The sequence below is a fragment of the Onychostruthus taczanowskii genome, unplaced genomic scaffold, assembly GCF_017590055.1.
Source record: "Onychostruthus taczanowskii isolate IOZ18803 unplaced genomic scaffold, ASM1759005v1 scaffold188, whole genome shotgun sequence".
In the NCBI taxonomy this organism is placed as follows: Eukaryota; Metazoa; Chordata; class Aves; order Passeriformes; family Passeridae; genus Onychostruthus; species Onychostruthus taczanowskii.
Window position 1 is genome coordinate 291,780 of NW_024499106.1, and position 23,368 is coordinate 315,147.

General features: G+C 60.0%; 2 protein-coding genes across 2 annotated transcripts; both read left to right on the plus strand.

Annotated features, from left to right (window-relative positions):
* Positions 1–831: 831 nt before the first annotated feature.
* ADCY6 (adenylate cyclase 6) lies at positions 832–12,883 on the plus strand. Its single transcript, XM_041401274.1, has 21 exons — positions 832–1,666; positions 3,111–3,260; positions 3,348–3,469; positions 3,578–3,689; positions 3,756–3,883; positions 4,694–4,852; positions 4,932–5,073; positions 5,155–5,283; positions 5,744–5,769; positions 5,870–6,017; positions 6,657–6,754; positions 6,828–6,915; positions 6,989–7,105; positions 7,177–7,335; positions 8,464–8,639; positions 8,721–8,750; positions 9,309–9,438; positions 10,162–10,425; positions 11,117–11,321; positions 11,843–11,967; positions 12,052–12,883. The coding sequence occupies exons 1-21, from the start codon at positions 833–835 to the stop codon at positions 12,178–12,180; spliced, it is 3,471 nt and encodes a 1,156-aa protein (XP_041257208.1). The 5' UTR covers position 832; the 3' UTR covers positions 12,181–12,883.
* A 244-nt stretch (positions 12,884–13,127) lies between these two features.
* On the plus strand, positions 13,128–22,980 carry CCNT1 (cyclin T1). Its single transcript, XM_041401281.1, has 9 exons — positions 13,128–13,716; positions 14,720–14,801; positions 15,041–15,169; positions 15,933–15,993; positions 17,291–17,353; positions 17,970–18,015; positions 20,437–20,600; positions 20,918–20,988; positions 21,303–22,980. Exons 1-9 carry the CDS (start codon positions 13,544–13,546, stop codon positions 22,680–22,682), a joined length of 2,169 nt encoding a protein of 722 aa, XP_041257215.1. The 5' UTR covers positions 13,128–13,543; the 3' UTR covers positions 22,683–22,980.
* Positions 22,981–23,368: the final 388 nt, after the last annotated feature.

Genomic DNA, 23,368 nt, shown 5'->3' on the forward strand with positions numbered 1-23,368 from the left:
TGGATCGGGGCGGCGGCGGCGTCGGGGATCGGGACCGGGACCGCGATCGGGACTGGGACCGGGATCGGGGCGGGGGGGCGACACCGGGCTGGGCCCCCCCCGGGCGGCGGGAGCGGTGCGGCCCCGCGGGGCTGCGCGGTGCTCGGGGTGTCCGGTGCGGCGGGAGCTGCCGGTGCGGTGGGAGCGTCCGGTGCGGCGGCCGGAGGGCGCTGGTGCGTCCCGGTGTACGGGCCGGGCTCGGCGGGGCTCCCGTGCCCGGAGCGGGGAGGGAGGGGAGGAGGGAGGCGGCCGCCGCCACCGGGGCCGGCCCTTCCCGGTGGCCGTTGTCCACCGCCGCTCGCCCGGAGCAGGGACCGGCTGCCACGTCCCGGCTGATTCCCGGTGCCCCGGGGCGGCAGTGCCCGGTAAAACCCGTTGGCCGCCGTTCAAGACAAACAGGGCCGGGACGCCCGGGTCGGTCCCAGCTTTGTCGCAGGTCGCTGCACCGGGAAGGGCGGGCTCGGGGCGGCCTCGGCAGGGCCACGCACCGGGCACCAGGACACCGGGTACCGGGACAACGGGAACCCGACACCGGGAACCCAGCGCTGTGCACCAGGATTCTGGCACCGGGCACCCAGCACCGGGACACCGGGAACCCAGCACCGGCCGTTCCCACAGGGGCCATGGGGGCGGTGGGAGAGCTGGGATTTGGGCTCTGCATCCCCAGGGTGGCGGTGGGGACATCAGCACCCTCCGCTCCTTGCACGGCCTCGCACCCCCGTGGACACCGGGGGTCTCTGTTGGGGTGTCAGTGTGGGGGACCAAGCGCTGACCCCTCCTCGCTGCCCACAGCATGTCGTGGTTCAGCGGCATCCTGGTGCCCAAGGTGGACGAGCGGAAGACGGCATGGGGGGAGCGCAACGGCAAGAAGGGCCCCCGGCCCCGAGCCGGCCTCTGTGGCCCCCGCTACATGAGCTGCCTGCAGGACCCTGAGATGGAGCGGGGTGCGGGACCCGCCCGGGGGCTGCGCTGCACTTGGCAGGAGGATCACTACGGCAAGAAAGGGCCCGCGGGCGACCTGGGACTCAAATCGGTGGACACGGGCTTGGAGGACGGCGAGGCCAAGGGGCCGAAGGGAGCCGGGGGACATGGGGGGCGGCCGTCGGCCGGCGAGTGCTGGCGGCGCCTGCTCCAGGTTTTCCGCTCCAAACGCTTCCAGTCGGCCAAACTGGAGCGGCTTTACCAGCGCTACTTCTTCCAGATGAACCAGAGCAGCCTGACGGTGCTGATGGGGGTGCTGGTGCTGGTTTGCGGGGTGATGCTGCTCTTCCTCTGCCTGCCCGGTGCCCCCCACGTGCCGGCGGCCGCCGCGCTGGCCGGTGCCACGGCGCTGTTCCTGCTCCTCATGGTGCTGTGCAGTCGCAGCGCCTTCCCCCAGGACTACATGTGGGTGGTGAGCTACGTGGTGCTGGGGCTGCTGGCCGGGGTGCAGGCGCTGGGGACGGTGGCCGTGGCCCCCCGAAGCGCGGCCGAGGGCGTTTGGTGGAGCGTTTTTTTCATCTACATCACCTACACGCTGCTGCCCGTGCGGATGCGGGCAGCCGTGCTCGCCGGGGTCCTGCTCTCCGCCCTGCACCTCGCCATCGCCTGGCACCGCAACGCTGCCGACCCCTTCCTCTGGAAGCAGGTAGGGACACACCTGGGAGGGGCTGAGTCCCGCCCACCTGCAGGTGGGACCTCCCATCCCTGAATCCCGCTCTGCAAATTTGGGATTATTTTTTTTGTGCTTTGTGGAAAGTTCTAGATGCAGGAGGGGGCCCCTTGGCTACCCGGGGAGAGGGGGCCCCGGGGGAGGTGCCATGCTGGGGTCCCGTGGTGGGACGGGGTGGGTCCCTCATGCCGGCACAGACCCAGCATTGTGGGCTGCACCGGGAGGAAGGGGCACCCACAAAGCCCCCGTTGAAGGGTTGGCGGAAACCCCCGAGGAGGGACGCAAGTCCAGGGCACCAGGGCAGGGGAGTGGCTGCCACCCAGGGGGGCTGGGACACTGCCAGTGTCCCCTGTCCTGCCCCTCTGAGGTGGTGGGTGCTCCCAGCGGGGTGCTGCTTGCACAGGGGGTGCAGAGGGGTCCCACATCCCTGTGGCCGCGTGTTCCCAGCCCCAGCAGCTCCCCCTCCTTGAGCAGAGCCACTCGTCACCGTCACCCTCGCCCTGCCTGGCCAGGGCCAGGGCCACGTGCTGTCCCCGCGGGGCACAGGGCGAGGAACACAATGACATCCGAGGCCAGCAGGGTCACGGGAAGGGCCACCCCCCTGGGGAGGGTTCACCCCTTCAGGGCAGGAGCGATGGGGCTCCGGGGGATGCGATGGGGCCGGGGAGGGGATGTGAGGCCTCTGCTCTCAGTGTCCCAGTGTGCTGGAGCGCTATAAATAGCCCTGGCCCTGGTCCCGGGGGATGGGGACGGGGGAAACCGCAGCTCCCTCCGCAGTCATCTCCGCTTTCTGACTTCCTCTGCTTCCCGAGGGCGTCCCCATGACCCCCACGCTCCAGGCCCCCATGCACCCCGGCTCCTGTATCCTCAGATCCCCCCACTCTGGTTTTCTACATCCCCACATCCCCATGTTCCCCCTGCCGTGGCTCTCCAGATCCTCCACATTCACCCTATGCGTGTCCCCTGTGTCCCCAAGTCCCCTCTGCCATCCTACCCTTTGTCCTCAGGCCCCTGTAATCCCCCTATCCTATGTCCCCTTTGCCCCACCTACCCTGTGTCCCCATGTCCCCTTTGCCCCCCATCCTGTGTCCCCAGGTCCCTGCATCCCCTGTTCCCTGGTTTCTCACAGCCCCAAGTCCCCCATGTCCCTGCAGCCCTCTTGCCTTGTTTTCCCACGTACTTTGGTGTCTTGCATCCCCCTGACCCTGTCCCCTGCATCCTCCTTGCCCTGTGTCCCAGAACCCATGTCCCCCTGCCCTGAGCCCCCACGTTCCCATACCCACACCCCCCTCTCTGCAGCCCCCACTCCTCCCCTTAGCAGCACCCACCATACCAAAGCCAAGGCTCTGTGCTGCAGAGGAGGGTGGCAGAGCTGGCTGGGGGTCCCCAGGTGGTCACACTGAACCTACCTTCACCCCAGCTCAGCGCCAATGCCCTGATCTTCCTCTGTACCAACGTGGTGGGGGTCTGCACCCACTACCCGGCCGAGGTGTCGCAGCGCCAGGCCTTCCAGGAGACCCGTGGCTACATCCAGGCACGCCTGCACCTCCAGCGGGAGAACCGTCAGCAGGTGGGACAGGGGATCCCGGGGGTCCCCCTGCTGAGCTGGGGGTCCAGCAGCACCCCGGCCCTGCTGACGGGGCTGCTCTGGCTGCAGGAGCGGCTGCTGCTGTCAGTGCTGCCACAGCACGTGGCCATGGAGATGAAGGAGGACATCAACACCAAGAAGGAGGACATGATGTTCCACAAGATCTACATTCAGAAGCATGACAACGTCAGGTACTGTTGGGACGGGGGTGTAGGTGAGCTTTGGGGGAGGCATCACCAGGGGAGGGTGTCTGGGGCAGCCTGTGGGCCATCCCCAGCCCGTGCTCTTCCTCCTGGCAGCATCCTCTTCGCGGACATTGAGGGCTTCACCAGCCTGGCCTCGCAGTGCACGGCCCAGGAGCTGGTGATGACACTCAACGAGCTCTTTGCCCGCTTTGACAAGCTGGCTGCGGTGAGTGGAGGGGCTGGGGGACTTTGGGGGGTCCTGGAGCCCTCCTAACCTGCTTGTGCCCCCCAGGAGAACCACTGCCTGCGCATCAAGATCCTGGGGGACTGCTACTACTGCGTGTCGGGGCTGCCGGAGGCGCGCGGGGACCACGCTCACTGCTGCGTGGAGATGGGCGTGGACATGATCGAGGCCATCTCGTGAGTGGGGCAGAGGCTGGGACAGTGCCCGTCCCCAGTGCCACCACAGCCTGGGGGGCTGCACCTGACTCTGCTGTGCCCATCCCCTGGGCTGGCACATCTCTGGCACCACCATAGTTTGGGCAGGCTGCATCCAACCCTGGTGGTGGTGTGTCCCCAATGCCATCACAATGTGGGGATGGCATCTCCTGGGCTGGCATGTCCCAAGTGCCACCACAACCCTGAGGAGCTGTGTCTGGTACTGGTGTGTCCCTGGTGCCAGTGCAGCTTGGAGGACATTTGCAATTTTGGCAAGTCCCAGGTGGTACCTCAGCTTGGGGGACAGATCCCATTCCTGGTGCTGGCACATTCCCAGTACTCACCAGTCTGGGTCCACAGTGCCTAGGGTTTCCATGGGGTGCTTGGGGGTGACATGGTGCCCGAGGGTGCCATGGAGGGTGCCATGAGGTGCTTGGGGGGTGGTTGAGGGTGCCATAGGGTGCTTGGGGATGCCATGGGGTGGTTGAGGGTGCCATAGGGTGCTTGGGGGTGCCATGAGGTGCTTGAGGGTGCCATGAGGTGCCTGGGTGGGCTGTGGTGTCTCAGCTGCCTGTGAGTGCAGTGGTCCTTTGGGTTGCCTTGGGGTGCTGCGGTGTCTGGGAATCCTGAAAGGCCTTGGGGTGCCTGGGAGTGCCATGAGGTATCTGTTGCCAGTGGGTTGCTGTGGCGCCTGGAATTCCTGAAAGGCCAAGGGCTGCTTGGGGATGCCTCAAGGCACCTGGGGGTGCCACAGAGTGCCCGGGGGTGACACGGTGCCGTTGCCATCCGCAGGCTGGTGCGTGAGGTGACGGGGGTGAACGTGAACATGCGTGTGGGCATCCACAGCGGGCGGGTTCACTGCGGCGTCCTGGGGCTGCGCAAGTGGCAGTTCGATGTCTGGTCCAACGATGTCACCCTCGCCAACCACATGGAAGCGGGTGGCAAAGCTGGGTGAGCCGGGCAGGGGGGGCTGGGCTGGGGGTCTGAGGTGGGCAGGGAGGGCTCAGCACCTTCATCCCCCCATGCCCAGGCGCATCCACATCACCTGGGCAACGCTGCAGTACCTGAACGGGGACTATGAGGTGGAGCCGGGCCACGGGGGCGAGCGCAACGCCTACCTCAAGGAGCACAACATCGAGACCTTCCTCATCGTCGGCTGCAGCCAGAAGCGCGTGAGTTGGGGGTCGTCTGAGGGGCAGCAGGGGCGTGGGAAAGCTGGGGTCACCCCCTCATGGCCCTGTGTCACCCTGCAGAAGGAGGAGAAAGCCATCCTGGCCAAGCTGCAGCGCACTCGTGCCAACTCCACCGAGGGGCTGGTGCCACGCTGGGTGCCCGAGCGCTCCTTCTCCCGCACCAAGGACTCCAAGGCCTTCCGGCAGATGGTGAGCAGCCCCGGGGAGGGCATCGGGCACGGGGGACCCTCACCACGGTGCTATCAGCCACTTGCTGCCCTTCCGTGGCTGTCAGTGGCTTCCCCAGCCCTGCCCGGAGCCCTCGTGGCTTCCTCCGCTGCCTGCAGGCCTCAGGGAGTTCCTGGGTGGCTCCTGGTGCTCAGCAGACTTTGGAGATCCTCCTTGTTCTCACCAGTCTTGGGTACCCTCAGGGGTCTCCCATCCTCACTGGTGTTAGACATCCCCCCCTAGACCCCTCCCTCCTCCCTTTGCAGACCCCTGGGACCCTCTTGTCCTTGCCAAAAACCCTTGGGGACCCCATGCCCCATTTACCCCTAGAACTCTGTCCCCCATCCTGGGTGACCCTGGGAGAGTGCCCCATGTCCTTGTCACTCTTGGGGGTTGCCCCCATCCACGTCAGTGTCTCTGACACCTCCCTTGTGTCTCCCAGGGCATCGATGACTCCAGCAAGGACAAGTAAGTGTTCTCCTGCTTGGCTGCTGGGGGGGTTGTGACCAGCCCCTCCCTGGGGCAGAGCTGGGAGCCTGGGAGGGTCCTGATCCCCCCCATTCCCCAGCCGTGGTGCCCAGGAGGCCCTCAACCCTGAGGATGAGGTGGATGAGTTTCTGAGCCGGGCCATCGACGCCCGCAGCATCGACCAGCTCCGCAAGGACCACGTCAAGAAGTTCCTGCTCACCTTCCAGACCCCTGAGCTGGAAAAGAAGGTTGGGGGGCCCTCTGTTCCCTTTCTTCTGGACCCACCATTCCATCTGTCTCTTGAAGTCCCCTCTGCCCTGGCCCCATCAGCATCTTTGTCCTCCCATCTCTCCTCCATCCCTTAGGGTCTCTGTGCTGGTTTCATGGTCCCTCCCCCTTCTCAGCCTGATCCCCTCCATTTCATCCCCTGGGGTCCCCCCTGTCCCCTCTCATCCCCCGGGGTTCCCCCTGTCCCCTCCCATCCCCTGGGATTCCCTCCCTACATCCTGATCCCTGGAGTCCCCCTCATCCTCCTCCATCCCATGCCCCAGGGTCTTCCTGTCACCCTTTTCCCCACCATCTGGGGTTCCCCCTTTTCCCTCCATCCCATTTCTTGCATTCCCTGGGGTTCCCTATTCCCCTCTATCCCACCCTTTGGGGTTGCCCCTGTCCCCCTCCATCCCATCCTCTGGGATGTCCCCAGTCCCCCTTCATCTGCATCCCTTGGGGTCCTCCCATTTCCCTCCATCCTGAGCCCCAGGTTCCCCCCGTTCCCCTCCACCCCATTCACCGGTGTCCCCTCAGTCCCACCTCCATTCTTCCCTTGGGATCCTCCTGGGGTCCCCCCTCTCTCCATCCAACCATCCCACCTCCCTCTGTCTCCTCAGTACTCCAAGAAGGTTGATGACCGTTTTGGTGGCTACGTGGCCTGTACCCTCCTGGTCTTCTGCTTCATCTGCTGCCTCCAGATCCTGGTGTTCCCCCAGTAAGTGCTGCAGCCCACCCAAATACCAGCTCTGATCCCCCAACCCCATCACTCACCTCCCACCTCTCCCCAGCTCCTCGCTGATGCTCGGGGTCTACGTCAGCATCTTCATCCTCCTTGCTGCCATCCTCTTCATCTGTGCCATCTACTCCTGCGTCACTGTGAGTACCTGAGGGCTGGGAGGGTTTCTGGGGGGCTCAGCCATGCCTGACAGGCTCCTTGGTGCCCCCCCAGGTCTTCCCCTCCGCCCTGCAGCAGCTCTCCCGTGGCATCGTCCAGTCCCGTGCCCGCAGCACCGGCATCGCCGTCTTCACCATCCTCCTCGTCTTCATCGCTGCCTTCGTCAACATGGTAGGATCACGGGGGTCTGGGGGGTTTTGGGGGGCTGCGGGGCACCAGCTCACACCCCTCTGGCCCCCCAGTTCTCCTGCAGCCGCGTGGCCCTGCGGGACTGTGCTGCCCGCGAGCTCAACGTCACCCCCGGGTCCGTGGGGCCCTGCCAGCTCCGCGCCCTCAACTTCTCCCTGGGCACCCCCATGGGCTCCTGCCACGGTGACGGGCTGGCCTGTGACTTCCCCGAGGTGAGTGGCACTGCCTGGCACAGGGTATGGTTCCCACAGGGGTCCCTGCTGGTGCCATGTCCTCCCTGGGTGCTGGCAGAGGGTCCCCATGGGTGTAGTGTCCCCAGACACGCTGGTACAGGGTCCCTGAGGATGCAGGGTACTGGAATGGGGTCCCTGCAGGTACTGGGTCCCTAAGGATGCTGTCACAGGGTCCCAGAGGGTTCAGTGTCCCCCAGAGTGCTGGCACTGGGGTGCAGGGTGCCAGCACAGGGTCCCCACACACACGGGGTGCTGGAACAGGTCGCTTGGGTCCAAGGTCCTCAGTGGGTGCTGGCACTGAGCCCTTGAGGTTGCTGGGTGCTGGCACAGTGTCCCCAGGGGTGCAAGGTCCCTGTGGGCGTGGGGAGGTGCTGGGATTCCTGGGGTGCTGCAGGGTTCCCAAGGGTGCCATCCAGTGTTCCCAAGGTGCTGCAGGGGTTCCTGGAATGCTGTCTGGGGTCCCTGGGGTGCTGCAGGAGTTCCTGGGGTCCCAGCTGGTGTTCCCAGGGTGCCATTCAGGGTTCCTGGGGTACCATCCATGGTTCCTAGGGTTCTTGGGGTGCTTCAGGGTTCTGTGGTGCTGGCTGGTGTTCCCAGGGGTGCCATGTGGGGTTCCCAGTCTGCTGCAGAGGTTACTGGGGTGCTGTCCAGGGTCCCCTAGGAGTTCCATCCTGGGTTCCTGGGGTGAGGGCTGGGGTTCCTGGGGTGCCATCTGGGGCTCCCAGTGTGCTGCAGAGGTTCCTGGGGTGCCATCTGGGATTTCCAGGAGTGCCTGCAGTATTGTCAGGGGTGCCTGCCAGTATTCCCAGGGTGCTACAGGGGTTCCCAGGGTGCCATCCAGCATTCCAGGGGTGCTACAGGGATTCCTGGAATGTCAGTCCTGGTTCCTGGGGTGCCATCTGGGGTTCCCAGGGTGCTGCAAAGATCCCAGGGGTGCCATCTGGTGTTCCTGGGTGCCATCCGGTGTTCCTGGGGTGCCATCTGGGGTTCCCAGGGTGCTGCAAAGATCCCAGGGGTGCCATCTGGTGTTCCTGGGTGCCATCCGGTGTTCCTGGGTACCATCTGGTGTTCCTGGGGTGCTGCTGCACCCCACCATGTGTTCCCCAGTACTTCAGCTACAGCGTGGTGCTGAGCCTGCTGGCCTGCTCCGTCTTCCTGCACATCAGTAGCATTGGGAAGCTGCTGCTCATGGTGGGCATCGAGGCCACGTTCCTGCTGCTGGTGGAGGGGCCTCACGCAGCCCTCTTTGACAATGCTGACCTGCTGGTCCTGGCCAATGCCCTGTGAGTGCCCCCAGTCCCCCAGGGGTCCCCACCTTGGAGCTGTGTCCCCACTCCACTGACCCCTGGCTCCTGTCCCCACAGGCCCCCCTTCAATGTGACCCAGGGAGAGTGGTGAGTGGGAAACTGGAGCCTGTGGGGACCTGGGTGTAGGGGTGTGAGGGTGGGCAAAAGTAGGAGGGTCCCTTGGGGGGGTCTGTGCTGCAGCATGGGGGGGTGGGTACAGCCTCAGGGTCTCTGGTGTGGGCTGAGCTTTGGGATCTGGGTGCAAATCTGGGGCTCCTTTGGGTGGGTGAGTGGATCTTTGGGGTCTGCCATGCAGACTTAGGGTCCTTGGGATGGGAAGATAAATGTTTGGGGTCTGGATGCAGCTTTGGGGTCCCTGAAGAGGGTGAGTGCGTCTTGGAGTTTGGGTGGATCTTTGGGGTCTGAGTGCAGGTTTTGGGTCTCTTGGACGAGTGGGTGAATCTTTGGGGTTGGGTGCACGTTTGGGGTTCCCCTGGGTGGATGACTGAGAACTTTGGGCTCCGAGTGGAGATTTGGTGTCCATGGAGTGGGTGGGTGCATGTTTGGGGTCTGGGTGCATGTTTGGGGTCTGGGTGCAGTTTGGGATCTCTGGGTGGGCAGGGATGGGTCCCTCAGCCTGCCTCAGGGCTCCTGGGGGTCCTGCAGCCCGGCAGAGGGGAAGGTGGCCCTGCGCTACGTGACCCCCGTGGTCCTGGCCGTGTTCGCGCTCGCCCTGTACCTGCACGCGCAGCAGGTCGAGTCCACCGCCCGCCTCGACTTCCTCTGGAAGCTCCAGGTATGACCAAGGTGTGGGGAGCTGGGAACGAGCCTTTTCCTGCATCCTGAGACTGGGACCGACCCCCTCCCTGCACCCCAGGACTGGGGGGACCATGGGGTCAGTATTGATGCCTTCCCATACTCTGGAAGACTGATCCCTCTCAGCACCCCAGAACTGAGGGGGTTGTGGGACTGGGACTGACCCTGCTCCCTGGGATGGGGGTGACCATGGGATGGGAACTGCCTCTTCCCCTGCTCCCTGGGATTGGGGTGACCATGGGATGGGAACTGCCTCTTCCCTTGCTCCCTGGGATTGGGGTGACCATGGGATGGGAACTGCCTCTTCCCTTGCTCCCTGGGATTGGGGTGACCATGGGATGGGAACTGCCTCTTCCCTTGCTCCCTGGGATTAGGATGACTGTGAGGCTGGAATCAACCCCTTCCTTCCAACCTGAGACCAAGACTGACCCTCCCTGCACCCCAGAACCGGGGCAGTCATGGGACAGGGACCAATCCAGGGCCAGAACCATCCCCCTCCCCACACCCTGACACGAAGGCAGGGCTGGGACCGACCCGTTCCCTGCACCCCAGGACTGGGGTGACCATGGGGCTGGGACCAACCCTTTCCCTGCACCCCAGGACTGGGGGGACCATGGGGCTGGGAGCAACCCTTTCCCTGCACCCTGATGCCAGGGTGGCTGTGGGGTCCTGTGGCAGCTCCCACCTGGCTCTGTGTCCACAGGCAACGGGCGAGAAGGAGGAGATGGAGGAGCTCCAGGCCTACAACCGGCGGCTGCTGCACAACATCCTGCCCAAGGACGTGGCCGCGCACTTTCTGGCACGGGAGCGGCGCAACGACGAGCTCTACTACCAGTCCTGCGAGTGCGTGGCCGTCATGTTCGCCTCCATCAGCAACTTCTCCGAGTTCTACGTGGAGCTGGAGGCCAACAACGAGGGTGTGGAGTGTCTGCGGCTGCTCAACGAGATCATCGCTGACTTCGATGAGGTGCTGGGGCAGAGAAGGGGCAAGGGGGTGCTTGGGGGCAAAGTGCACAGGGATGGGGTGCAGCAGATGGGGTTCCTGGGGTGCTGGAGAGGCTGTGGAGCAGTGGGGATGAGGTTGTGGTCCAGGGAATGTGGTCATGGGTGTGCTGGAAAGGCAGTGGAGCAGTGGGGATGAGGTACAGGATGTACTTCATCCTTGGAGAAGCCATGGAGCCACAGAATGGGTGCAGGGCATGCTGGAGAGGAGCAGCGTGGATGGAGTGCACAAGGATGAGGTGCAGGAAGATGGGGTGTTGGAGAGGCTGTGGAACACCAGGCTTGGGGACAGGGTGCAGGAGATGGAGTGCACGGGGTGCTGGAGAAGCTGTGGAGCACCATGGATGAGGATGGGGTGCAGGGATCACAGACACGGGTTGCGGGAGAGCCTGTGGAGCACCATGAATGAGGTGCAAGATGGGATGCACCAGGTATGGAGAGCCTGCAGAGCACCATATTTGGGACAGGATGCAGGAGATGGTGTGCAGAGGGTGGTGGAGGGGTTGTGGAATGCCACAGAGGAGGTTGGGGTGCAGGGGATGTGGTCATGGGGTGCTGGAGAAGCCATGGAACAGCATGCATGGCTGGGTGCAGGATTTGGGGTGCCCATCACCCTGTCGAGATGCTGTGGGGGTGACCCCAGCCCGTGCCCCCAGATCATCAGCGAACAGAAGTACCGGCAGCTGGAGAAGATCAAGACCATTGGCAGCACCTACATGGCAGCATCGGGGCTCAACGCGGCCACGTACGACCGCGAGGGCCGGAGCCACATCGCGGCGCTGGCCGACTACGCCATGCACCTCATGGAGCAGATGAAGTACATCAATGAGCACTCCTTCAACAACTTCCAGATGAAGATTGGTGAGCCCTTGCACACCCCTTGCACGCCCCTCTGCACCTCCAGCCATCCCACGCTGTTGTTTGTGGCTTTGTGCTGGCGGCTCTTGCACCCCTTTTCCCTCTCTCTCCCCGCTCCCTTTCCCAATCACCTCTTCTTTTTCCTTTTTATACTCCATTTTCCTCTCTCACACCCCTTTGCCTTTATCCCCTCTTTTCTCCCCTCCTGCCCTTTTTCCCCTCTTGTCCCCCTTTCCCCCCCCCACCTGCCCTTTCCCCTCACCCCTTCTTTTCCAATCTCTCCCTCCTTTTCCAATCTCACCCCTTATCCCTTCTTTTCCCCCTTCACCTCTCTTTCCCCTTTTTTCCTCTCTCACCTCCCCTTTCCCCATCACCTCTCCCGTTTCCCCTCCACATTCCTCTTCTCCCTGTCACTCTCTCCTTTTCCAATCTCACCCCTACCCCTTCTTTTCCCCCCTCACTCCTCTTTTTCCCTCTTCCCCGAGTGTGGGGGTCATCCCTGACTCTCAACCCTGTCCCCCCAGGCCTGAACATGGGCCCAGTGGTCGCAGGGGTCATCGGGGCTCGCAAGCCCCAGTACGACATTTGGGGCAACACCGTCAACGTCTCGAGCCGCATGGACAGCACTGGGGTCCCCGACCGCATCCAGGTCAGTCAGGGGTGGGAGGGACACAGGACACCTGCCCAGAGACCCCCAAGGTCCCCCCCTTACCTCCTGTGTCCCCTGCTCCAGGTGACAACAGACCTGTACCAGGTGCTGGCTGCCAAGGGCTACGTGTTGGAGTGCCGGGGGCTGGTCAAGGTCAAGGGCAAGGGGGAGATGACCACCTACTTCCTCAATGCGGGCCCTGGGGGCAGTTAGGGGGGGTCCCCATGGTGTCCCCCCATGCCGGGGACTCCCCCAGCCTGTGCCGAGTTCAGGCAAAAAAAAAAAAAACAAAAAGGAAAAATCCCCAAATACACGTATTTAAAAACAAAAAAGGGAGAAACGGACACAAGGAGGTGGTTGGGAGGTGTGGGGAGGTTAATCCTGTGCCCCTCCCTCCGTGGGTGTTTTAGGGGGTGTTTCCCAGCCCTGCACCGGGGTGTTTTTTGTGGGAGGGGGTCATGGTAACCCCCATCCCTTTGCTGAACCCCCCATGTGCCAAAGAGGGGAGATGGGCCCCCTCCCCCCAAAGAAAAGGGACTGCAGGGGGTTTTGGGGGCGGGGGGGTCCCCAGCCCCCTCCATGTGCCAAATTGAAGTGCCGCCTGCGGGGGTGGGGAGGAGCAGGCCCAGCATCTCCGCAGCCCCCTCACCCCCCGGGGGTCCCAGCTCCCTCCGGGGGAACTGTGGCGGGGAGGGGAGGGGGAAAGACCCTCCCCCTTTTAAATGCAAAAAAACCCTAATGAAGTGACTTTTTTTTTTTTTCTTTTATTTTTTTTTGAAGCAGTTTTGGGGCGGGGGGGGCTCAGCCCGGGGAGAGTGGGGGGGGGGGGCACTGGCTCCCTCACCCCAGCGCAGACCTGAGGTACTTTGTCCTTCGTGTGTACAGATAAATTATATATAAAACACTTTGGATACGAGCTGTGGCCTGGCCTGTGGGGCGGAGGGGCACATGGGGCTGCCGGTTGGGAGGGGGCTCGGGATCCCAGGGGGGGAAAACACCGGGAGCCGGTGAGGAGGGGTCCCGGTGAGAGGGAAAGGGGATGAAAAGTCGGTTGAGGGGGTACAGGCAACGTCTTGGGATGCAGGGGACTGCGGGACCCCGGTAAAACCGGATCTTGGAGGGGTGGGGGGATCCCGCTGCTCCGGGGTCCCGAGGTGGGGGGGGAGACATACCGGAGGGGTACACGGAGGTCCCGGTGAGGAGGGGATCTCGGGTTGGAGGGCCACAGCGGTATCCCAGGGGTCCTCGGGTGTCAATGCGTAGAAGGGGGAGCTGAGAAGCCGGTGGTGGGGTCACGGGGACCGCCCCGAGGTGCGGGAGTGCTGCGGGACGCCCTGAAACCAGAGCCCCTCACGGCGTGAGGGGAAGCGCGGGCGGCCCCTCAGCGGGCGGGGCGGGGCCTGTCCGTGAGGGGGCGTGGCCTCTCAATCCCCGCCCCTCCTCAACGTCCCTCCCTGCTTTGGAACGCTCGCGCCACCAACGGCTCCCTCCCGCGCCCGCCCACCCGACGCTTGACGTCATCGCGCCGCCGCGCTGCGTGCGCACGCCGCGTCCCCCGCGCGGGCGCAGAGCCGCCATGGAGGCCTCGGCGGGCGGCGGCGGCGCCGGGCCCGGGCGGCGCTGGTACTTCAGCCGCGAGCAGCTGGAGCGGAGCCCATCCCGCCGCGCCGGCCTCGACCCCGACAAGGAGCTCTCGTACCGGCAGCAGGCGGCCAACCTGCTGCAGGACATGGGGCAGCGCCTCAACGTGTATCCGGCCGCGCTAGGCCGCGCTAGGCCGCGGGTGGGAGCGGGGCGGGGCGGGGAGAACCGGGAGGGGGAGAGACGGGAGGGAGTGAGGGGAGAGCCGGGAGGGAGCGCGGGGAGAGCCGGGAGGGCGTGCGGGGAGAGCCGAGTGTTGCGGGGATCGAGCAGAGCCCGGCCCCGGCTCGGGGAGATCGGTGCTGGGGTGTCGGGAAGGCCCGGGCGGCTCTCGGGGCGGGGGGAGCCGCTTTTCCCGTTTTTTGGCTCGGGAAATCCCGTTTCGGGCGCGGGGAAAGCTGTGCTGGAGTGTTGGAGAGGTTTAGGCAGGCCTGGGCGGCCCGGGAGAGCGGAGAGCTGTGCCGGGGTGCTTGGAAGGGAGCGGCAGGCCCGGCCCCGGTGCGCCGAACCCGCTTTGGGACCGAGGAGATTCCGGGAGTGCGGAAGGGAAAACACGGCCAGAGCGGGAGCAGGGACAGCCGAACCCGTTTCGAGGTGGCGGAAATGCCGTTTCAGGAGCAGGGAAAGCTGTGCTGGTGAGTCGGGAAGGGCCGGCCTAGGAGTGGAGAGAGGCGAGCCCGTTTTGGGATTGAGGAAATCCGGTTGGAGGAGTGGGAAAAGCCGTACTGGGGTGTTGTGAAGGTTCGGCCCACGAGTGCCTGGGAAAGCCGAGCCTATTTTAGAACCAAGGAGATGCCAAAAAGGATTTTGGGAACAGGGAGAGCTGTGCCAGGTTGTGAGGAAGGAGAGCTGAGCCTGTTTGGGATGGAGGAGACCCCGTTTTGGGAGCAGGGAGAGCTCTTTGGAGGTGTTGGGAAGGCTCAGCTTGGTTGTGAGGAGTGCTGAGCCCGTTTTGGGATTGAGGAGAGCTGTGTTGGGGTGCAGGGAAGGCCTGCCCTGGGAGTGAGGAGAGCCTGTCCCACCCTGGTGCTGTTGGGGTCTGGGGTCTGTTCCAGTGGCTCCCCTGGGCCTGCCTGGGGGTCTCTGTGCTTTTCCTTAACCCTGTCCCCAGCTCCCAGCTCACCATCAACACAGCTATCGTGTACATGCATCGCTTCTACATGGTGCAGTCCTTCACCCAGTTCCACAGGAATGTAAGTGCTGGGATTTGGGGAGTGGGGGGCGCTGGGAACCCCCAAATCCACTCCAGGGGAGGGGAACCCACCCTGGGAGGAGGTTTGGGAAGGGAGAAGGGACCTTTTTCTCCCTCCTGATGGTGGCCAGACTTGAACAGCCTTCTTTCCCTGAAGGAATATTGAGAATCCACCTGGTTTGTTTGCTTTCATCTTGAATTTAGTGGCTTTTTGAGCAAACAGAGCATTTTCCTCCACAGTCGGTGGTGCCAGCAGCTCTTTTCCTGGCAGCCAAGGTGGAGGAGCAGCCTCGGAAGCTGGAGCACGTCATCAAGGTGGCCCATGCCTGTCTGCACCCCCAGGAACCTCTGCTGGACACCAAGAGCGAGGTAAATTTGGGGAGGGAGCTTTGGGATGTGCTGTGAGAGCTGCAGGAGCGGGAATGACGTCGGAATTGTGGCTCCTGCTGCTCCTCCACCCTCCCGAGGTGCTCAGGGGCAGCTTCTCCATCCAGCCTCTCCTGCTGCAGAGAGATTTGGGCTTCCCCCTTCTGTGCAAAGCCTTTTCTCCTCTGCTGGAGAGGTGTGCAGTGTGCCAGTGTCCCCGGAGTGCTGCTGAGGAGGGTGTGGAGCAGAGGAGCTCCACTGTGGGAGCAGTTTGTCCCAGCACCTGTCTCAGTGGGTTAAAAACGTTGCTGATCCCTCATTTCTCCAGACAGCCCCTTTTACCTGGAGCTGAGCAGCGAGTCCTGCTGGAAAGGGCAGGTTTTTCCAAGGAAACTTACAGAGAATTAAAAAAAAAATAAAAGGCAGGAAAAGCAGGTGATTCCTGCACTGCTCGCGAGGGGGACCAGCACCCAGGGCCCCCCCAAACACTCTGATCCCTCTTTCTTAGAATCTCCAGATGCTTTGGGTTGGAAGGACCTTAAATCCCATCCCATTCCACCCACCTGCCACGGGCAGGACATTTTCCAGTAGCCCAGCTCGCTCTGAGCTCCATCCAGCCTGGCCTTGAACACTTGCAGGGAATCTGTTCCAGTCCCCCCGTGCAGGGAGATTCCCATTTTTTGCCCTGGAGAGAAGGGTGTTAGGAATGTGCAGGCTTGATCCAAGTGCCTCTCCGTGAGTAACCTGCCTGTCCTCTCAACCCCAGGCTTACCTGCAACAAGCCCAAGACCTGGTCATTCTAGAGAGCATAATCCTACAGACCCTGGGTAAGTTCCTCGAAGCGGCCGGACTGCCACACCAATCCCAGAGCCAGGAGAATTCCACAGGCTGCAGAATTCCTCACCCCTTCCACAGAGTGCACACAACAAACCCTGGTTTTCAGCCTGACTCTTGTTTTAACATCAATTTTTTAGGTGTAACTTGTGCCAGGTTCAATGCTGAGGGATTTAAGTGTGGTTTGTCACTTTGGTTTTTTTTGTTTTGGTTTGATTTTTTTTTTCCCTTAAAAAAAACAGGATTTGTGCTGCTTGGACACCAGTCTTGGTCCTGGGTTGTGCTTTCCAGCTCAGTCATAGGATGATGGAATGGTTTGGGTTTGAGGGGACCTTAAAGACCATCCAATTCCAGGCCATAATGCTCCAGTTCTGTTGCAGGAAGCAGTTTGTACTGAGAGACGTCTTAAAAAATGGGTTAGAAGTGAATATTTTGATGAAATAATTAAATGGGGGAGAGTCCCCAGAACTCAACAAACCAGGAACAGTTTCTGGGTGTTTTTGGAAGTAGGAGTCTCCACGCAGGGCTGTGGCTGGTGGAGCTGCTGCCCTGTTTCTCTATCAAATGTACTGTTAAAAGTTGTGTTCACTAACAAATGTTCTGTTTCAGAGGCAGATTTAGGTAGATTTTCCCTCCAAAAGAGCAGGATTTGTTATCCCTGACTGGATTCAGAGCAGACTCCGTGTCCCTCCTCCAGTGGGGGCAGAGTTGCCGTGGCCACAAGCCTGTGGCTAAACCCAGCCCAGTTCTGCAGCCTCTCAGTTCTCCAGAGGCCTTTTTAAACACTCCAGTTCTCCCAGAACATTCTGCAGATCTGCTGTGCACATGGACCAATTGCAATTCTTTTTTTCCCCTTTCAAACACAATTCCCAAAGTGAGGAGGAAGCGGGAGCGAGGATTAAACTCAGTTGTCCTCAATGCTTTAGGCCCATTCAAAGGGAAAACAATCTGCTTCCTCTCAGCTTTTTGGGTGAGAGAAATTCCTTGCAGCAGATGCCATTGTCTTTGCCTTCCTCCCAGCTGCTTCAAGAGGCTTTGTCCTGCTATTTTTAAAATCTTTAATAGTTGTTTTGTTTCCAGTGAGGCCTTTCAGAAGCTGGGAGGTCTGGCAGCAGCAGAGACCTTCTGGGTTTGTAGCTGGAGAACTTGAGGCTTCTGGATACAGGAAAAAATGGGCTCCTCTATTCCTGCCTGGCTCCAAGCAGGGCTGTAGGAGGGAAGGGGTGCAGGAAAACACAGATTCAGGGCTGTGCTGCTGGTTCTGATGGTCCTTTGTCTGTGTCCTTGCAGGGTTTGAGATCACCATTGACCATCCTCACACCCATGTGGTGAAGTGCACCCAGCTTGTCCGAGGTGAGAGGGAATTGGGAGGAAAATATGGGGAAATGTCCAGCTGGGATTGCTCCAGAGCTTCCCAGAACTCTGGAATGGGTTGGGTTGGGAGGGCAAGGACAACTTGCACTTGCCCAGGTTGTTCCAACCTGGCCTTGAACACTTCTAGGGATGGGGCAGCCACAGCTTCTCTGGACAATCAGGGCCTCCCCACCCTCACAGGGAGGGATTTCTTCCCAATTTCCCATCTTATTCTCACCTTTTCCAGGTGCAAAACCATTCCCCTTTGTCCTGCCACTCCAGGTCCCATCCAGAGCCCCACTTCAGCTCTCTTGGAACCTGAAAAGCCCCAACAGGGTGACCCCAGAGCCTCCTCCAGGCTGAACAATCCAAATTCTCCCAGCTTTTTCTCCCAGGAGAGCTGATCCATCCCTCTGATTCTCAAAACAGAGGCAGTTTTAGATGGTTCAAACTCTTCTGAACCACCACACAAAGCTCTCAGTGAGCAGCAGTTCCCAAAATCCTTGTGGCTGTGGCCTGCTGGTCCATCTGTGGGTGGCCCATGGTTCTTGCACTAAAATAACATGAAAATATGCAAATAACACCCTGATTGTTCTTTTTTTGTTGTTTCTTGCAGCCAGCAAGGACTTGGCACAAACTTCCTATTTCATGGCTACAAACAGGTTATTATTTTATAATTTTTTCATTGGTTGATAATTTATCTGCTGCCTGTGGCCCCAGAGGCATCACTCAGCCTGGGAGCAGCTGGGAATCCCACAGGAAGAGCCTTAAGAAAGGGTTCCAGCCATTTTTCCTGCCAGCTGCTGGGTAAAATGAGCTGGAAAACAAGGCAGATGGGATACTCAGGAGCTTCACTGCTTATTTAATAGGAATTTAGTTGTGAAAGTTTAAAAAAAAACCAAAAAAACAAAAAGCCAAACAAACCAGACAGCTGGAAGGGAAATGGCTATATAAATTTTTTTCTTGTTTGCTCCTGGGTGTTGGAGAGTTTTCAACAAAGTGCTGTGGAAATTGTCCATGAATATGTTTTGTACCCCCAAAAAAAGGTGGTTTGGGGCATAAATGAAAAAAAAAATCAACCCTAAGTTTTTTGTATGGGTTGTTTTGCCCCTAAGTTTTGCCCCAAAGAAAAATCAGCCCTAAGTTCTTAGTTCTGCTTGTTTTGTCCTTAAATTTTCCCTGGAAAGGAAGATCAGGGAAAATTTAACCCCAGATTCTTTCCATGCTTTGTTTTGTCCTTAAATTTTCACTGTCAGCCTGATGCCAGCACTTTTGTTGGGATTATTTCTAAATTTAATTTCCTGGATTATCAGCTTCAGACAAATCATGGAGTTCATGTTTGGAACAGATAAAATCGTGGACATGGAAAACACTGAGTTTTTGGGAAATTACTGAGGGAAAAGTTGTTTAGGTGCCAACACAGGTGAAGCTGCAGGGCTGGAGATGCCTCTAAGCTCTGTCTGGGAATGTCTGGGCACGTGGTTTCCCTTTTCCACCTGGGAAGTGTTCCCTGCTCACCTTCACTGTTTGTTGAAGGTGTTTCAGGCTCCAAAGGGCACCCTGTGGATTTCCGGCCTCGGGAACGTGCTGGTGCTGATGTTTGGGTAAACACAGCCCTGAAACCTGGTTTATCCCTGCAGCCAGAATTTCAAAGCCATGGGATTAGGAGTTAAGGCTGTAATTGGGGGAAATCCAGGCAGAAAGTGTGAAGAAGAGCCTCGGTGTTGCCTGAGAGAGCCAGTTCTGGCATGAGCTGGATTAATCCTTGTGTTCTTTTGATTTAATTCTGGCATCGTTATGGGGCAGGGTTGAGGCTCTTTGTTGTCCTTGAGTTTGCTCTCCCAAGGCTCTGATTTTCCTGGGTTTGACTTCTCTGGATAAACCCAGTATCCATGAAACTTGAGGATTTTTGGTTGTAGATGCCAAACTTCAGCCTCTCCACTTTTCACTGATGAAAAAGGTGGTGAGGAGATGTTGCCATGTGGGGGCTTGGTGGCAGAATTCCCAAAGGGTCCATTCAGGAGTGGGCAAATCCCACACTCAAGACTTGGCTTCTGTGTTTCCTTAAGTTCTGGTGTTCTTTCAGGATCCTCGTAGTCCCTCAGTTCTGGTCCCGGTGCTGCCCACACTCCCAGCACTCATGGTCACGTGGAAAATCAATTTATTAATGAAAATATTTTATAAATCACCTGGCTCAGGTTCTCTTGAACATAAAGTGTATTCGTAAAAATCCTTTGGGAAGGACCAGACCCTTCCTAAAGCTGAAAAGGGCAGGTTTGCTCCTTGGATGCCATCTGGGAGTTGTGCTTGGAAGTTTCTCCCCAGAGCAGAGGTGGGGCTGGCAGGTGACCCCAGGACGGACTTTTGCCCTCGGAGATCCCAAATTTTCTGTAGCAAAACAGGGATGAACAAGAAAACCGGTGGAGAAGGTCCCAAATTTTTCTGTAGCAAACCAAGAATGAACAGAGATTGAGGAAATCCCAATTTTGCTGTAGCAAAATGGGGATGAGTGAAAAAACAGATTTCTCTTCTCTAGCAGAGGTGGGGCTGGTCCCCAGGGACTTTTACCCCTTGGAGGGGAATCCCAAATTTCCTCCATCAAAAGAGGGATAAACAGGGAAATTGGTGGAGGAGATCCCAAATTTCCTGTAGTAAAACAAGGATGAGTTTCTCCTCTTGAGCAGAGGCTGGTGGGTGACCTCAGCACTGATTTTCCTCTTTTGGAGGAGATCCCAAATTGGAGGAGATCCCAAATTTCCTGTGGCAAAACAAGGATGAGTTTCTCTCCAGAGCACAGGTGGGGCTGGCAGGTCCCCAGTGACTTTTCCCTCTCACAGAAGCTCCCAAATTACCTCTATAAAAACCATGAACAAAAACTGGTGGTGAAGGAGAACCCAAATTCCCTGTAGCAAAGCAGGCCCGAACAAGCGAAACCTCGCTGTGCTGGAGCAGGATGGAGCTGGCTGTGCCTCAGGGTCGTTCTGGGGTGCTCCAAAGGGCCACATTCCCCCCATGTCCCGCGTGGATCTGCAGCTCAGGCGTGGGAGTTGATGGCTTTTTGTTTTCTCTCCCGGTGACGTCAGCCTGCACCTGACCACCTTCAGCCTGCAGTACACCCCGCCCGTTGTGGCCTGCGTCTGTATCCACCTGGCCTGTAAGTGGTCCAACTGGGAGATCCCAGTCTCCACGGACGGGAAGCACTGGTGGGAATACGTTGATGGCACTGTAACTCTGGAGCTCTTAGATGGTAAGTTTGGGAGCGAGGTTTTCTTTCCCTGCAAAAGGCTCTTAAATGATTTTGGCATCGCTGGTCCTGGGTCTGATGTTCCAACAGCACCTCACGGGCTCCAGGAGTTCAGGGCTTGCTGAGCTTTTCCAGGGCAGCAGCAGCTTCTGTAGCACCACAGAGAAATGAGTTTGAATGGGTCAGTGATTCCAGTTGTCAGAATGCCCCTCCTGGCGCAGCTCCATCCCACCAGTAGCTCCATCTGTCAGATGAGGGGGTCGTCCTGCTGGACTGGGGCTGTTCTGACCCCCCTGCTTGTGTTTGTGTCTCCTCTGCAGAACTGACTCATGAATTCCTGCAAATCCTTGAGAAAACTCCCAGCCGACTGAAACGGATCCGGAACTGGCGGGTAAGAGCCTTGGGCACAGGCTGTGATTGCTTTGGAATCACAATGCAGGACAGCACGGGAGGGAGTTGTGTGTGGAATTGGGATACTGTGTGGTTCTTGAGTTCATCTGTTGTGAATTAACTTGTACAGAACTTTGGTTTTCCAGCTGCATTAGCAGCCCTGCTTCCAGGGGTTGGGAATTTTCCCACAAGGAGGGAAGGCAGCAAAGTGGATCTGTTTGCAAAGAAGACCTTGCACTGTCCTGATGAGCTGCTGGGATTAAACCAGCTCCAGCGACACCCCAAGTAAACACTTGCCGATTTCTTTAATTCCAGGCCTCTCAAGCAGCCAGGAAATCCAAAACCGACGACCACGGCGATGACGAGAGCCTGTCGGAGCAGACAATCCTCAACATGATCTCCAGGAACAACAGCTCGGACATGAACATCGCCGGCCTCATGAGCATGTCCACATCCTCCACCGCCGGCGCGGGGCCGGCGCTCCCGGCCGCGGCCGATTCCCCCGCGGAGCCGAGCGCCGCGGATCCGTCCCAGGCGGATCACTGGCACCCCCCTGCCAAGCTGGACATCCACAGGACTAGCGAGGGCACGTCGGCCGCCGAGCACCCGCAGCAGGACGGTGCTTCCTACCCCAAGCAGAGCACCAAGAACGCGCCCTCAGCCAAGGTGTCCCTCAAGGAATACCGGGCCAAGCACGCCGAGGAATTGGCGGCGCAGAAGCGGCAGCTGGAAAACATGGAAGCCAACGTGCGCTCCCAGTACGCCTACGCCGCGCAGAACCTCCTGGTGCAGCAGCAGCGGGAGAGGGAAGGGCAGCAGGACAGCAACCCCTCCCCAATCGTCCTGAAAATCCCCAACGCGGGGCAGGAGAACCCCGAGCGCCCGCCCGGCGCCGACAAGGCTGACAAAGCTCTCAAGATGAGGATCCCGGCGGTGGGGGGAGGCGGGGAGAGGCCGATCCCCTGCAAGCAGGAGGATATCAAGATGCGGATTAAGGTGCCGGCTTCCGGAGACAGGCACGGCTCCGCGGATGAGAGCGGCGCCGGGAAGAGCCGGGATTACAAAGAGAAGCACAAGGGCCACTCATCCAACCATCACCACCACCACCACAACCACCACTCGCACAAACACTTGCACGCCCAGCTCGGCGCCGGCCCCAGCACCGCGGCCAAGCGCCCGGGGGACTCCAAACACGGCGCCCAGCCCGGCGCCGCCGCCACCCCCCACAAGGGCTACGGGCCTCTCGCCCCCACCCGCAAAAGACCCCTGCCCGAGGAGCCCCCGGCCGTGCCCCACGAGCACCAGCCCAAGGTGGGCAAAGTCTCCAAAGGCCCCGGAGTGCCGTTCCCGTACGCCCACCTTCCCGGGGCTGCCCATCTGCCCGGGCACGGCTCGGATTTATCCCAGCCCGGCAAAGCCCGGGGCGCTCACAAATCGGACAAGGGGCCTTCGGGGGCCAACGGGCACAACGTCAGCCAGGCCAGTGACTATCAGGACACGGTGAACATGCTGCACTCGCTGCTGAGCGCGCAGGGCATGCAGCCCACCCAGCCCCCCGCCTTCGAATTCCACTCGTACGAGCTCCTGAACCCCCGGGCTTCCAGCGGCTCCAGAGCTGCCACCAACACGGACAAGCCCCGACCGCCCCCCCTGCCCTCGGAACCGCCCCCCCCGCTGCCTCCCCTCCCCAAATAACCCCATTTTTACTACTGAGTCCAGAGCCCGAGCCCAAACCTGCGGGGCTTTTCTAAGGGCTTTTTGATCTCCACTGCCTCACGAAGAACTTATTTTATTATAATATAACTTTTATTATTGATATTTAGTTGTTAAAGCTGTGAAAGGATAAGGAACCCTTTCTCTATTCCTCCCTTTCCCCCATAGGCTCCCAGTTAGTGTTGGGCTTTGACCCCCCCTCTGGGGAACATGGGGGATATTTAAAATATGTCACAGAAAATTCAAGATGTTTTACAAATAATTTAAGCATTAACTTATATCTCAGTGGTTTGGTTCCTTTTAATTCCGAGGGGCTGTGGCAGAGCCCAGGGGGACTTTTGGGGAGGTTCCATTTGAGGCATTGGTGTTGAGTTTTTGGGGGATGGAGGGATGTGGTGGGGCTGATGGAATCCCAGGTGATGGGAGCTGTTTTCCCTCCCATGGGTCCTGTTTCCTTGTCCCTACACCTGTTCTGGTTTGGGATCCTGTCTCCATCCCTTGCTCCCTTCCTGCAGATCCCTGGATTTCCACTGGAAACCCTGGGGGCAGGGTGGCACATTCCCAGTGGAATCTGGGATGAGAAAGTGCCAGGCTGGTCCTGTAGGCACCATGCCCGGGGCAGCCCTTCAGGGACTCACATTGGCACGTGGCTGTTCCCAGCTGAGCTG

Coding starts and splice junctions, on each gene's coding strand:
- ADCY6 (XM_041401274.1), top strand. CDS start 833: ATGTCGTGGTTCAGCGGCATCCTGGTGCCCAAGGTGGACGAGCGGAAG. Junction 6,755..6,827: donor CAGATCCTGGTGTTCCCCCA/GTAAGTGCTGCA, acceptor ACCTCTCCCCAG/CTCCTCGCTGATGCTCGGGG. Junction 11,322..11,842: donor CAACTTCCAGATGAAGATTG/GTGAGCCCTTGC, acceptor CTGTCCCCCCAG/GCCTGAACATGGGCCCAGTG.
- CCNT1 (XM_041401281.1), top strand. CDS start 13,544: ATGGAGGCCTCGGCGGGCGGCGGCGGCGCCGGGCCCGGGCGGCGCTGG. Junction 13,717..14,719: donor ATGGGGCAGCGCCTCAACGT/GTATCCGGCCGC, acceptor CCCTGTCCCCAG/CTCCCAGCTCACCATCAACA. Junction 20,989..21,302: donor AACGGATCCGGAACTGGCGG/GTAAGAGCCTTG, acceptor CTTTAATTCCAG/GCCTCTCAAGCAGCCAGGAA.